Raw genomic sequence first — 13,543 nt, 5'->3', positions numbered from 1 at the left:
GAGCCAAAAATGGCAGGCTACATATTTTCATAAACTTACCCCACCCTATGGGTAAGTTGGGGACATAAAAAAAAAAATTAATTCGCGTGCTAGCGCCGCGAAGCGAGTGTGGCTGTGAGCAGCGCACAGTCGCGGACAGATGGGGTAAGGACAGCAGGAAGGAGCGGGGGACAGGGGGCGTTAGTATGCGTCCTGGGCCGACTTCAGGGGAAACTGTGCCGATATTCGTCTGGAAAGCCTTCGGAAAACCCAGGGATAACCTCAGGCACCACAGCCTGTGGCAGGATTCGAACCCGTAGCAACTTCCAGTCTCCGCGTGGGAAGCGATTATCCTAACCACTATGACCACTAACCATTTCAACGCCCATTGAGATCGATGACCATTGAAAATGCAGGTAGCACCTTCTAGCGTGTATGGTGTCAACCTATGAGGAAACATTGGATCCAATGCTCATTGTTGACGCCAAGTTGACGCGTTACCCGCTTGATGGCGCTACGCGCGTTTTCAATGGCAGTTTGGTTTCAATGGTCATTGAAGGTGCCACGGGAGCTGGTAATAGCAGTAATTGAAATCGAATGAATTGAGTAATTGAATGTAACGCACATTCTCAAACGTGACCGTACCGATGGAAGGACTAAACTTCAACCGCCATTTTTAAAGATATCCTTTATTTGCAAAGTCTCGGTGCCAAGTAATGTTTGGCGAATTCACGTAAACTACGGTGATATGTTCTGATCCAGAACTTCGTAGTCCCTCCTGCATGTCAGCCGGAGTCTTTCAACCTCTGGACCAGGTTCGTTGCTCTGGTGACCAAAGAAATATAAATGCTGCACTCTAAGAAAAAAAAAAGGAGTAAAACGGGGAGCAATTGCAGCTTCTACTCCCCTAGTCTGCAATTACTCACCATTTTAGTCCCCTAACCCGACATTTAGTCCCGACATTCAGTACCAGGACTGCAAATTGTCACTGAACTTCGTGAACGGTCTCCTGAATGCAACAGTCGACGTAAACATGTGCCCTTGGTCAATTTCAACGACATAAGGCTGTATAACTCAGACGACAGTTAGCGCATCTTTCTTCGCAAATTGTGCCCTATGTAGGGCGAAAGATTTTCACTCGATATATCACGGTTGACGGTTTGCTTCAAAGTATTTTAATGCATGCAGACGAATTATGTACTTGGGGACTCTTACAACAGCGCGCGAAATGCAGTCTCCACTCTGTGACATTCATTTACACCCGTGTATTTACTCCCTAAAGGAACTACTTTTTGTGGCAATGCATTTAGTACCCAAAAGGAGTAAAAATACCTTTTTTTTTTCTTCTTAGATTGTGGGATTCTCTTATATGGTGCGGATCAGTGAGGGGCCAGCCAACGTTAGGCATTTCAGAAGTTCATCGTCATTGTCAAAAAAAAAAAAAAGAAGAAGAAAATAAAGAATGACGACACGGTATCAGACCTCGTAGATCTGTTGCCGAAATCAGCACGTTTCTTTCGTGGAACCAGTTCTTCGAAACAGACTGCTCAGCATGGCGTCTTGAGTGCACATCACTTCGCCGCCTCGGTTGAACTGAGATTCCTACGTTGAGGACGAGAGGAACACAAGAAGCTATTACAGAGTAATTCATCGCTATATAAGAAGCTTGCATTAGAAACGCCAAAGTTTATTCAAAATATTGTAATTCTTGTAATGTATGTCTAGAGCAGCGTATCGGTGTTACTCCATATTTATTGTGGGACCTACACAAAAAATTCAACAGGAAAAAAAGTCGACGCCGAAGAACACCGAAAGATCGAAAAAAATATCCGCATCTTTGGGCATTGTGTCAAACGTGTTTAAATGCGGCCGTATCACGTGACCACGTCACGTAGTCACGTGGGATGTCACGTGTTGATTTGCCCTATAAAGTCACAGACGAGCCTATAATTAAGGTGATGGGGCCTTTAGAGCTACAGTCGTCGAAACAACAAATGAATCAATTAATGAATGAATGGATGATGGAAGCTCTTTTCACCGAGGCTGAGCGCGACCTTCTTCGCGTATAACCAGTCCCAACAACTGGATAAAATAAACATGTTGTTGTTGTTGTTGTTGTTATTGTCTCGAAGAAGACCATGATCGTACCATTCGATTGAGGGAACCGAAGCAGAACCAAGGCTTCCTGATGCCCACAGCCCATTTGCTGTGATCTTCCCTTGATGACCAGCTGAGAGAATTCTTCCCAAAGCTTAAGTTCACTGCGTCCGCGTCTAATACAATGTACTGCGTCCTGCAGGAGGCGTCCAGCTTTTTTCCAGCTCCGTTGCGCCAGGATTGTACAAGGATGTCGTCTTGCGTCACGTTGGTGATGATTTCGGAGTAGATGTCTGAAACAGACGGCAACGGCTCTCATAAGGAGACGCTCCGACATATAGAACCACGACCACAGCGGTGGTTTGCTATGACAGCCAGTCAGGAACTTGACTTTGCTGCTTCTGAGATTGGGTACATCTAGCTACGGGAGCACTTGAAGGGACAGTCACATCCGTTCCAGTCGGTTTCCAAACTATAATAGTGCCATGTTATTCCTGGTGGACCACTGACAAGGTAGCGAAAATCCCACGAGAAATAGCGGCGTACATTGACTGCTATTTGATGGCATACATGAGCAGACGCCGGATGTTGCGAGTTTGCCGGAATTCCCTCTCTGGAATCATGCGAAAACGTCATTCCCCCTACACCACCAATAAGAGCACGGCCTTGACAAAAGGAGTGTCGCGGTGCCTCCTTCTCCTCTGATCGCCCCCTCTTTCCTCTCTTTTTCTCTCTCCTCCCCTTGGGGAGTGACGACACGCCGCTAGACTCTCTGCAGCTACACAAGCAGTGCTGATTACTTACATTTTTCTATTTAGTTTGACCAAGTAGATTGTTGGTCGATGCCACACATAGTGGTATCGGATTCTTAGGTGGGTTTTCGAATGCGACAGTCCCCTTAATGCTCTATGGAAGCAAAGTTTGGGACATCCAAGGTCTTTGGACAGCCAAACGCCTGGGGGCGCGTCACGATTTTGGACAGATTTAGATGTCGGCACGTCCTTAGACCTTGGCACAGCCTCTAGGTCAACGTTGGACAGCCATAGGGGATCTGACATAGCCTAAGAAGCTCTGGCAGCATAAAAACGTGATGCCCATCCAAAAGCATTTCAAACAACCTCCTATCGTCATACCAACTTGCATAGTCGCCCGCTTGGCGATGCTAACGAATTTCTTTCCGCCAGCACTGGTGATGATGTCGGCGGACAACTTCTGCTTGGGTCCGCGGATGAAGCTCCCTTTGAAGAGGAGGTCCACCTGAGGATGAAGACGTCTGAGAGCTTCTGGACTGCCGCTTTCGTAGATGTTGGCGTACTGCATACGTAGGTGCTTCGCTACGTAAAGAGTTTGCAAAAGGTATTTGAGCCAACATCCCAAGGTGAAGAGCAAAAAGGTTACACAACTTTCATACAGGTATACCTTCGCGTCTTCCAAACTACCAAATGCCCAATATCCACAGACACAGAAAAAAAAAGAAAAAAAAAAAGCTGCAGTCACACGATTCCTCATCACGCTATGTAAGTAGGTCCGCTGTCTGCGCAGCTCACCAGTTTCCCACTCTCCCCTATTGTCCGTGGAGCGACGTCATTGGTCCCAGTCCCAAATGAGGGGATAACAGCAAACAGCTCAAGGCTACGAGGCGCACGCGGTTTATTCTGGGGTGAGAGGGGTGGGGGGGGGGGGGGCAATATATTAATTACAACAAAGAAAAAAAGTTAGGTTAGGATTACCCCGACCCTTATATTCTAGGCCTAGTGATTGGACAGACAAGTTCGTCACCTGGTTTCTCCAATTTTTCTACCTCTCTCCCGCGCAGAGGAAAACTGTCGCGACGTTAATTCCTGAATACTTCCAGTAGTCCCCGTCTTTCTCCCGTGTTCAGTTTTACGTATAGCATCTGCACTGACAATGTCTCCGATACTCCGTAACCCGCATTGTCCCTGTCAACAAGATCGATCGAAGTTAGCGATGACGCGCTGCTTGACCTTATAGCGTTGAAAAAAATATAGATATCGCTATAGACAGCTGTGGACAAAATACGTCATTGATTTGACGCTTGATTGGACTTGTGTTTCACCGTAGAACGTGAAGAAAAACAATGTGCAAGTTTCCGGCGATGCAGAATCAAAAATAACAAAGACGGTTAAGAGCATCAGCTGTTTACTATATACATTAAAAACAAGACTTTCGTGCAGTAGGCTGCACTTCTTCAGGTTTGAGGACCTGTTACAAGTGGTGAAGCATATATAAAAAAACCAAGTCACATGGTACAAGAGAAAAAGGTAAGGGTGAAGAGAACTACAAACGCGATACAAATATCAACAAAAATGAAAATGAAAAACAAAAAGGTTTGTTTTTCATTTTCATTTTTGTTGATATTTGTATCGCGTTTGTAGTTCTGAAAAATGAAAATGAAAAACAAAAAGGTTTGTTTTTCATTTTCATTTTTGTTGATATTTGTATCGCGTTTGTAGTTCTCTTCACCCTTACCCTTTTCTCTTGTACCATGTGACTTGGTTTTTTTTATATATGCTTCACCACTTGTAACAGGTCCTCAAACCTGAAGTAGTGCAGCCTACTGCACGAAAGTCTTGTTTTTAATGTATATAGTAAACAGCTGATGCTCTTAACCGTCTTTGTTATTTTTGTGTTTCACCCTTAGAATACAGGATTCGTCGTCCATAATCAAATTTTCAGTACACCTGGTGGAAGAAATGCGGAAAATTGCGTCAACGGAGTCACGCGAGACATGGTCGAGCACGAAGACAGACGTCCTTTATTGCATATGCTCGCCACTCAGGCGGCCATTTCTATATTGCCACCAACTTACCAATTGTATTCAGCTGAGAAGTTGGAAACGTTACGCATAATATAGCCTGTCCGTTTTCGCGGGCGTTCTCTGGAAAAGTGAACTTCCCGGTGAACAATTCCTCCATGAACCTCGGCACGCTGTGCTGGAGCCAGATCCCAGTTGTGTCGTCGAACATGACAACGCCTGCATGAACAGCAATCGTGGAATATAGTCGCACTCCGCTGAAAGAGGGAAAAACCCTGTCAGTATAGTTACGTACCTTTGGTGTGACCATTTCTGGTCCCGTTGTGACTATTTGGGGGTTGGTCGTTGTACACGGCGTACAGAAGGTTCTGAAGGGGAGCAAAAGATAGTCGTCATAATTTAAGGACAGTGCCTTCGAAGAGCAGCAAGCAGACTTGTACGTATCTTGAGTACGTACTCAAAATACAGTATTTTAAATACTTTTTCCGGTATTTTAGTACTCTACTCAATACTTTTTTGCGACAAGTATTTTTAATGTATTTAAAATAGTTTTTTCGGTATTTGCTACTCAGTACTCAAAATCCTTTCCTTCCTCGTCAAGCCATATCCAGCACGCTTCCCGCCGTGCCGAGATTTTCAGCTCACTGGAATTTAACCCCCTTTTTCTTCTTTTTCCTTTTTCGGGAATTCGCGAATCTGTCATTTACCTCTTGTACAATAGGCTGGTCCCAAGCCTGGCATTGCTTGTCAGTAGCCAACTTCGTCAGAAAACCGTTCCTATTCATATTGCCAGGTGAATCACCAGGGGATTAGGTACAAGATAATCCCGCGACAACAAGATAATAATAATTTATTTCACTGGTCATCAAAGCAATAAACATGTGCCAGAGGTTAAAAGACCCGAACCGACATACAGGAGGGATTACGAAGTTTTGGGTCAGAACATATCAACAAAGTTTACTTGGGTTCACCAAAGTTCACCAAACATTACTTGACACAGACGTTGCAAATGAAAGATATGCATGGCTGATGAAGTTTATTCCCTTCATTTGTAAGGCCACGTTCAGAATACGCGTTTCACTTACTGCTAATACTAAAGTACTTTAAAGAGTATCTTAAATACTTCTTAGAATATTTAGTACTCTACTCAAATTACTTTCAGTTTTGAGTATTTTGTACACTATTTTAAATACTTTTTTCCGTAGAGCATTTGGTATCTTATTTTAAATACTTTTGCGCAGTATTTTGTACAAGTCTGGCAGCAAGCTATATACAGGGTGTCTTTTTTATTATAGTTACAGAATTTTTATTTAAAAAAAAACTAGCGGAGGAAAAAGATGGCGTTTATGCAGTTGAGCTATATGGCCGTGCGAACATTCTCTCAAAGAAAGTATAACTACAAGATGACTAATTCACTAATTAGCTTTTTAATTAGGGGATTTCGCGCAAATATAGATATAGCAGAACGGGAGATATTCTTCGTTGAAAGCTATTCCATGCTTTACAAGATCCTTAATGAAAATATCCATCGCTGGTACCGCACCACCGTGGTGAAACACCCCATCTCATCGTCACCATTGCTGAATAGGCGATTTCAGGTACTGCCCTTGTGCTCCGCACGGGGGCCCTCCGTCGCCCAAGTCACGCGCATCGCGCAATGCGTTGTGGGAAATGGTTTGCATTCGTGCTCGTCTGCCTGTTGCTTGAAGGTGCGGGAGGTGAAGGAGAGAGAAAACCGAAACCGTTTGCGCTCTTTGTTCTTCTCTCTGACTCATGAAATCTAAATCCCAAGATGCAGCGGGGCTTTCGCAACACGGCGCTCTCTGGTGGGCCATCCATGCAATTTCTGAAATGCAAATGAGCCGAAACAAGAACTATACGGGCTTCTCGAGCACAGAAATGACGCGACCTTCGCCTTGGATCTGTGAAAGGACTCGCCGTGGTCGACCTCAAAGAGGTGTGCCACGTCACGACTGATGCACTGGGCCGACTTCTAATAAGGAAATATATGTTTGAAAGCGTCTGAGAAAAACACCAAGATAGCATAGCCGGGGATTCGAAGCAGAATATCTCCCAGTCTCAACGTCACATGGCCAGCACGCTAACCACTGTCACGTCGAGACTGGGAGGTACCCGGGTTCGAATCCCGGTGCCGGCTGTGCTGTCTGGGGTTTTTCCTGGGTTTTCCTCAGACGCTTTCAGACATATGTCGGCACAGTTCCCTTAGAAGTCGGCCCAGGACGCACATTCCCCCAGGGCATCAGTCGTGACGTTGCCCACATACGTGAGGCCGACAACGGCAAGCCCTATCGCCATCACCACCACCACCACGCTAACCACTGAGCCACGCGAGCTGGTGGTGGTGGTGATGGTGGTGGTGGTGGTGGTGATGGTGGTGGTGATGGTGAAAGCGCTCGCCATTGTCGGCCTCACAAAGGCGGGCAACGTCACGACTGACGCCCTGGGGGAATGTGCGTCCTGGGCCGACTTCTAAGGGAACAGCGAGGACAAATGTCTGCGGTTTTCCTCGGTTTTCCTCAGAGGCTTTCAGACGGCACAGCCGGCGCCGGGATTTGAACCCGGGTACCTCTCGACGTGACATGGCCAGCACGCGAGCTCGTGTCGGAGAGCGGTCTATATGGCCAACATAATTAGCTCCTGCACCAACCAGTTCCGTGACCCTATCCAAAGCACGTGACCCTATCGCGTGAATTGGTTGGCGTCCTTTGCGCTCGAAAAGTGCGTATTTCTTGTTTCCGCTTATTTGAGTAGCAAGATTTAGCAATGGATATTTCAACACACGTGCGCGTATAAGTTCTTTTTGTTTTGTTTTTTAACGAGGAATGACTTTCAACGAGGAATATCTCGCGTTTGCGCGAAATTCCCTGATTAAATACTCGATAAATAAAAATTTCAAATAATTAGACACGTTGTAGTTACATAGTTCCTGCGAGAGAATGTTAGCGTGGCCATGTATAGCTCAACGGCAAAAACGGCATCTAGTTTGCTGTACTAGATTTTTTTTCTATAAAAATTCTGAAACGAATAAAAAGAAGGACCCTGTATACAGTTTCGATCACACCCTGAATAGTATAGAAGAATACGCATCTGAAGTGTCACGTTCTCAAGTCACAGTATCGTCCTACCGTTGGTTTCCTCTGAGACTTGTAAAGTGGAGCCAGGGTGTAGGCAAGTGGGTTGTTTTCGTCGTAGATATTTTCCGACGAAAGTTTCCACACTTTGTTCGACGAAGGCGTATTCGCGTCAACGTAGGCGAATTCTTGTCCGTCCGGGGTTATGAAGTTTGCATTTCCCCTCCGTTGCATCTTCGGCACTTTGTACATGATAAACCTACAGAAGCACCAAGCGAGCTATTTCCAACCCAATCAAACATGAAATAAAGCGTCTGCTGATGAATAAGGCACAACGACAACAACGACACTGTATTTCGGTGACGACGAGTGGAATCTTCCGTCGTGACACGCGATATTCTACTCCGTTAATTGCTGGGAGTAATTTGGTGAAGGGTATAATGATGGTGAACCCCACCATTGAGAACCCAAGTCCTATATTGTCCAAAAAGCTATTCGAGGGACCCTTCCAGCAGGGGCGGATCCAGGGAAGATCCTCGGGGGGGGGGGCACTAAAAAAAAAGAGAGAAGACGGGGAGGGGGGGGGTCGCCATGTAGCAGGAAAATTCGCCGTGCGGCAGGAAAATCTGCCGGAGTGGGGGGTAGAGGTATGTCTCGGGGGGGGGGGGCAGGCCCCGCCCCTGCCTTCCAGTAGCTTTGGCAATGCATTGTGCACGCGCACCGAGCGCGTGCCAAATGGATTTCCAAACATACTGAAAGTGTCCCTCGAAGATCCCTCAGGGCCGAGCGAGAATATGGCAGTTACCTCTCAAAACTCAGTTTCCTTTGCTCTTCCCCTTCTTCATATTCTTACTGTCTATGATCTCCTAAAAGTTTAAAGTTGCGGCGCTTATACACAACCATTTTCTCACACGTTGTGTTACTCAGTATCGCCTAAGGCATGTGCCTTTCACTCTTTATTTTCTTTCTTGTCGGACAAACTTTGGCTGTATTTTCGATATATTCCTTTGGTGGTCGAACCATGGAACGACCTCCCTTTACACGTCTGTTCATCCACTCACCACCTAGCATTTAAAAAGCCTATCAGGGAGCATTTCCTGCGAACTCTTAACACAATTTATTATCTGGGTGCTTACACTTCATATCTATCCGTCTTATCTCCCTTTTGTTTTGCTTCGATCGTATCTAATTTTGGCCGTGATGTACATTTTTGAATTGCAGCAGTTTTTGCCCGATTTCTTTTTCCTTCTTCTGTTTTCGATGTTTTTCATACTCCTCACAAAATGCGTGACTGGTACTACAGTTTATCTCTATTGTTATCCTGGTCTGTTTCAGTCCTATAGCACCTGTACTTTGATAAAATGCGATAAAAAGAAAGAAAGAAAAAAGATTACGCACCCAATGCTTTCTCTGGACGTGCTTATGTATACGTATCTATGGGCGTATGCATTGGTAGCCGAGTGGCATTGCCCAACCTCAGAAATTTCGGGGGCGTTGCAAAATACCACGGGGAGTACCATCCCCACCCCCACCTGGTGGTGGTGTAGGGAAATTCCCAGTCTCCCTGATCTTCCGTCTTCGGTGTCGAAATCCCGAAAGTGAAATTTGGCACACCACACGGTTGTGTCACTCGTCATGTTCGCATCGTGCACACCTAAATTTTCCTCAGAGTTCTCTTCCGCATGAACAGAAACATCGTGACATCCCGAAGTTGAACGTTTGATTTTTTTTACGCTTGTAGTAGACTGTCTCGCTTTTTGCGAGCACAGTGACGAGATCGCGTTCGCGTATCAGTGCCGTTCACGCGAGCGACATTCACAGCGGAAGATGCGAAAAACGTCATAGCTTGCTGCTGTCACGTGATCGCAAGCGCTCAACGTACGCTCTTCACGTACACTGCTAACCGAGGGGAATATCATGCGACCTAGCCGCAAGGTATTCCGTAGCAGACGACAGGAAAACACGCTGACGGTGTCGTCTGCTAAGTGTCGTCTGCTAAATGCGCAGTATGCCCACTTCCGATATTCCAGCACAGTGTGAATGCTCAACAAAAAACGGGACTGAACTTCGGCTCAGTGAGCAGTGTTTTCGCTTTTTCTCAATATTCCGTGAGAATGTCATTCGTGTGAATACACGGTATATGGAAGTGAGTCGGAACAATGAGCTTTAGAGCACGCCCTCGTATGGTATAGTTTTTACCGACGAAAGCGACAGTGAATCGCGACCAACGGATAAGGTAATTAATAAAAAGACACCTCACCAATCAACATTCTTTCTGTTTTCATCCTTGCACCGAGCCTGATCTCCTGCACCAACTCCAAGGAACGCCAAGGGAAGGAACAAGACAGAAATCGCGCAAAGTTTCATCACTTTCGACTCCGCCACACTCTTGGCCTTCAATGCCGAGAGCTGGGAAGATATTTTCGACATCATCGCCCAGGCGGAACACCGCCCTCATCTTTTCCGCTTTCTCTCAGCCCTTGTTATCGTGTTTCATTGTGTTTTACTTCACTCTCTTCACGCTTCTTTTTGTTATCACTGTTTGTAAAGAGAGGAAGGTCGAGGATCTTTGTGATCATGGCAGAAGGAAGTGTTAACTGAGGAAACGGAAATACGCGGACATCCCGTTCAAGTCTTATCTGCACATACGCCAAGTTGGGGTGTGGCTCTCTAACCTTGTGTTCCCGTTCCTGGGACGCGATGCTGATCTGAATGTAACGTTCGTTATCGTTGACTCACCGCAAACGTCACACGTGACGACAGGCGCCGACTGCATGGGGGCTTGGGGGCCTGGGGGCTTAATAGCTTCATCGTCGTTACGGTCGTTACAAGCTAACGAGTGGCAGGAAATTCAAAAAGGTGGGCGGGAAATTTAAAAAGGTGGGCACGTGATAAAACACGTGCACGGCGCCCTTCGCGCGATACGTGAAGGCCGTGGTACACGTCACGCGCAATGTGTCACGTGCCCACCTTTTTGAATTTCCCGCCACTCGTTAGCTTGTAACGACCGTAACGACGATGAAGGGATTAAGCCCCCTGAACGTCCCTTTCCCCGCAGAACTTTTCCAGGGGGAGGAATGTCCAGTCTAAGAAATGTGCTCATGATGAGGGATGTCCGGACGAATCGCGAGAAAGTGATGCATTTATCGAGTATTACAGAATGACGAGAGGTTGAGCGTCGCCGTGGCCGCATCAACAGCAAAACAGAGTGCAACAGAGGAGAGTCTTTTTTGAGGGACACAAAATCTCGTTCTGCGCCTCCAGTATACGCGGCACCGGGCCCTTCTCCTAATCCATCCTTTTAGTTTTATGTCTTTTTTCTTTATATACTTTTGTGTTTTGTTTTAATGCTCCTCCTCCTTTATTTATTTACTGTTCTCTCGGAGTTTAGTCGTGACGTTGCGAGCAGTTTTCACCACCACCACCACAGAGGCGAGAGCAGAAGGACGGATCCAGACCCTCTGTTTTGGAGGTTCTTCCCCCACCCCTCCCCGGATCATATCCTCTGGCTCTTGTATTTTGCCCTGCGTGTTGCCCAGTGGTTAGCGTGCTGGCCGTGTCAGGCCCAACTCCGGCTGCGACATATGTCGGCACAGTTCCCCTAGAAGACGGCCCAGGACGCACATTTCCCCAGGGCGTCAGTCGTGACGTTGCCCACATACGTGAGGCCGACAATGGCAAGCCCTTTCACCATCACCATCACCACCACCACCACCGGCTGCGACAACACCGTGCCTGCAGCCTCGGGCGAACAACTAAAAGCGGAAAAGATGTCGCGCCCAAAGCACATCACAGACTGCGGCCCTGCAATGCTCACGAATCTCGATCGAAAAAAAAAAAAAAAAATATTACGCATAGGTTCACAGCACCGGGCCTTGTCTGTCTTGTCTTGAGAGTTGAGACTGCCATGCCTTCCCCACTCCCCGGAAAAGTTCGGGGGGCTGCGGCCCTCAAGCCCCCACGTGGCCAGGTGGCGCGAGTGAGCAGCAACGTCAGCGCCCCAAATTATGCAACAAGCCGTAGTTTAGCAGACGACGCGGCACTTTCTAATACACGGTCTCGAGTTGTTCGCTCTTTCGAAGAAGCACCGCTTTTTCTTCTTTTTTTCTTACTACTTTTTTTGTAGCTTTTATTGGCACCATACCGTTTGAAACATCATGCAAAACAAAACCCGCTAATGAAACGACCGTCTGTTGGAATCCGTGGCCGTTTGGGCCTGAAATGGCGCTGTGCAAACTTCACTGCTTCACTGACTTCACTGCAACCGTGCTCAGCGCAAGCGACATCGGTATGAACGTGAACAACATGGCGGACGTGAATCCGAAATTGCAGGAGGACGATGATAAATCGGAAGAAAACCAACAAAGTAGCGAAGCAGATGGGACTGACAACAAAGAAGTCTCCCAGACTGCACGTTCTGATCAGCTGGACAGCGTCTCTGAGCCAGTAGAGAAAAAGAAAAGTGGGTAACGGCTCTGTCGTTTTGGTTTTGATAATCAGTTATCGACTGTATCTTCTAGTTGACGTTCTTCTTAAACCCACTGGCAACGCACCGATAATGCAAAAACGTAAATGGGCAGTCTCACCGCAGATGAAGATCAAAGAAATAATCGAATTTATAAGGAAGTATCTCAAGATGGAGCAGACAGAATCGTTGGTAAGGAAGTCTTTCAGGTGTGAACTGTCAGTTAACTGACACTTTCAAGTCACTCTGACATCAGGCAACATTTCAAAGTAACGCTTCTGACAGTTAGGCCTTTCTCGTTTGTTCTCCTACTTTGTATAGCATAATGCTAATTAAGTAAGGTCTAATTAATACTTCGTATCAGTATTATCAGCACAAATATTAGCTTGATATTCACGTCAGTGAAAGCACCACGCGTAAATCGGTTGGCCTTACAGGAATTATGCACGTTGTAATGATCTCAAGTTAAACTGGGCAGACTATTGCCTGTCAAAATGAAATAAGTCAGTGAAAATGAGCAAAATAAAATCTCGTTTGTTGAAAGGTTATCAGAATGCTCATATTTTACAGTTCCTCTATGTCAATCAAGCATTTGCACCTCCCCTTGATCACGACGTGAAAAATCTGTATGAGGTGAGTGCCACATTTTCATATCAAACGAGGTGCCTAAAACTTACGCGTGCCCTCCAATTAACTTCACAGTGCTTCGGAACCAACGGAAAATTGATACTGCACTATGCTACGACACCAGCATGGGGCTGAAGTCAATGGTAACTTTTGTATATAAAAGCTTAGTTTTGTTACATAAATTTACATGTGCTCTGTTCCGTACTGGCCTCTGTGGATCTTACATGATGTTCTAAACAAGACGAGGACTTCAGGAAGTTAGCGTCATGGTACGACATGCTCAGGCACGAAGAGCTCCGTGAGGGAGATAAATGCACTGTGCCGAGATGATGGTGCACATTAATGAACCCTTTGGTGGGCAACATTGCTCTGCCGATCGAGCATCGTGGCATATCTTGTGATAATAGTTGTGTCACGGTGTGAAGCCTATTATATATACATATTCAGCTCTCTCTGCATCTAAGGATGCCCCAGTGCTCGTAACGCCATTACGACATCAGCCGGGCA

General features: G+C 46.3%; 2 protein-coding genes across 3 annotated transcripts; one reads left to right on the top strand and one right to left on the bottom strand.

Annotated features, from left to right (window-relative positions):
* Nucleotides 1-650: 650 nt before the first annotated feature.
* On the bottom strand, nt 651-10,401 carry LOC135392099 (plancitoxin-1-like). Of its 2 annotated transcripts, XM_064622767.1 has the most exons (8): nt 9,343-9,756; nt 7,999-8,203; nt 5,148-5,220; nt 4,907-5,071; nt 3,210-3,410; nt 2,128-2,369; nt 1,462-1,581; nt 651-804 (listed from the first exon to the last, which is right to left on the bottom strand). In XM_064622767.1, exons 1-7 carry the CDS (start codon nt 9,579-9,581, stop codon nt 1,483-1,485), a joined length of 1,224 nt encoding a protein of 407 aa, XP_064478837.1. In that variant the 5' UTR covers nt 9,582-9,756; the 3' UTR covers nt 651-804; nt 1,462-1,482. The 2 variants fall into 2 exon arrangements, with proteins under 2 accessions (XP_064478837.1, XP_064478838.1); XM_064622768.1 differs by lacking the exon at nt 9,343-9,756 and adding an exon at nt 10,205-10,401 and having other exon boundaries at nt 651-1,581.
* A 1,807-nt stretch (nt 10,402-12,208) lies between these two features.
* LOC135392100 (ubiquitin-like protein ATG12) lies at nt 12,209-13,236 on the top strand. Its single transcript, XM_064622769.1, has 4 exons — nt 12,209-12,406; nt 12,465-12,601; nt 12,980-13,042; nt 13,112-13,236. The coding sequence occupies exons 1-4, from the start codon at nt 12,235-12,237 to the stop codon at nt 13,169-13,171; spliced, it is 432 nt and encodes a 143-aa protein (XP_064478839.1). The 5' UTR covers nt 12,209-12,234; the 3' UTR covers nt 13,172-13,236.
* Nucleotides 13,237-13,543: the final 307 nt, after the last annotated feature.

Source organism: Ornithodoros turicata, chromosome 4 (assembly GCF_037126465.1).
Source record: "Ornithodoros turicata isolate Travis chromosome 4, ASM3712646v1, whole genome shotgun sequence".
Classification (NCBI taxonomy): domain Eukaryota; kingdom Metazoa; phylum Arthropoda; class Arachnida; order Ixodida; family Argasidae; genus Ornithodoros; species Ornithodoros turicata.
This window is presented reverse-complemented; position numbering and strand designations above follow the sequence as displayed.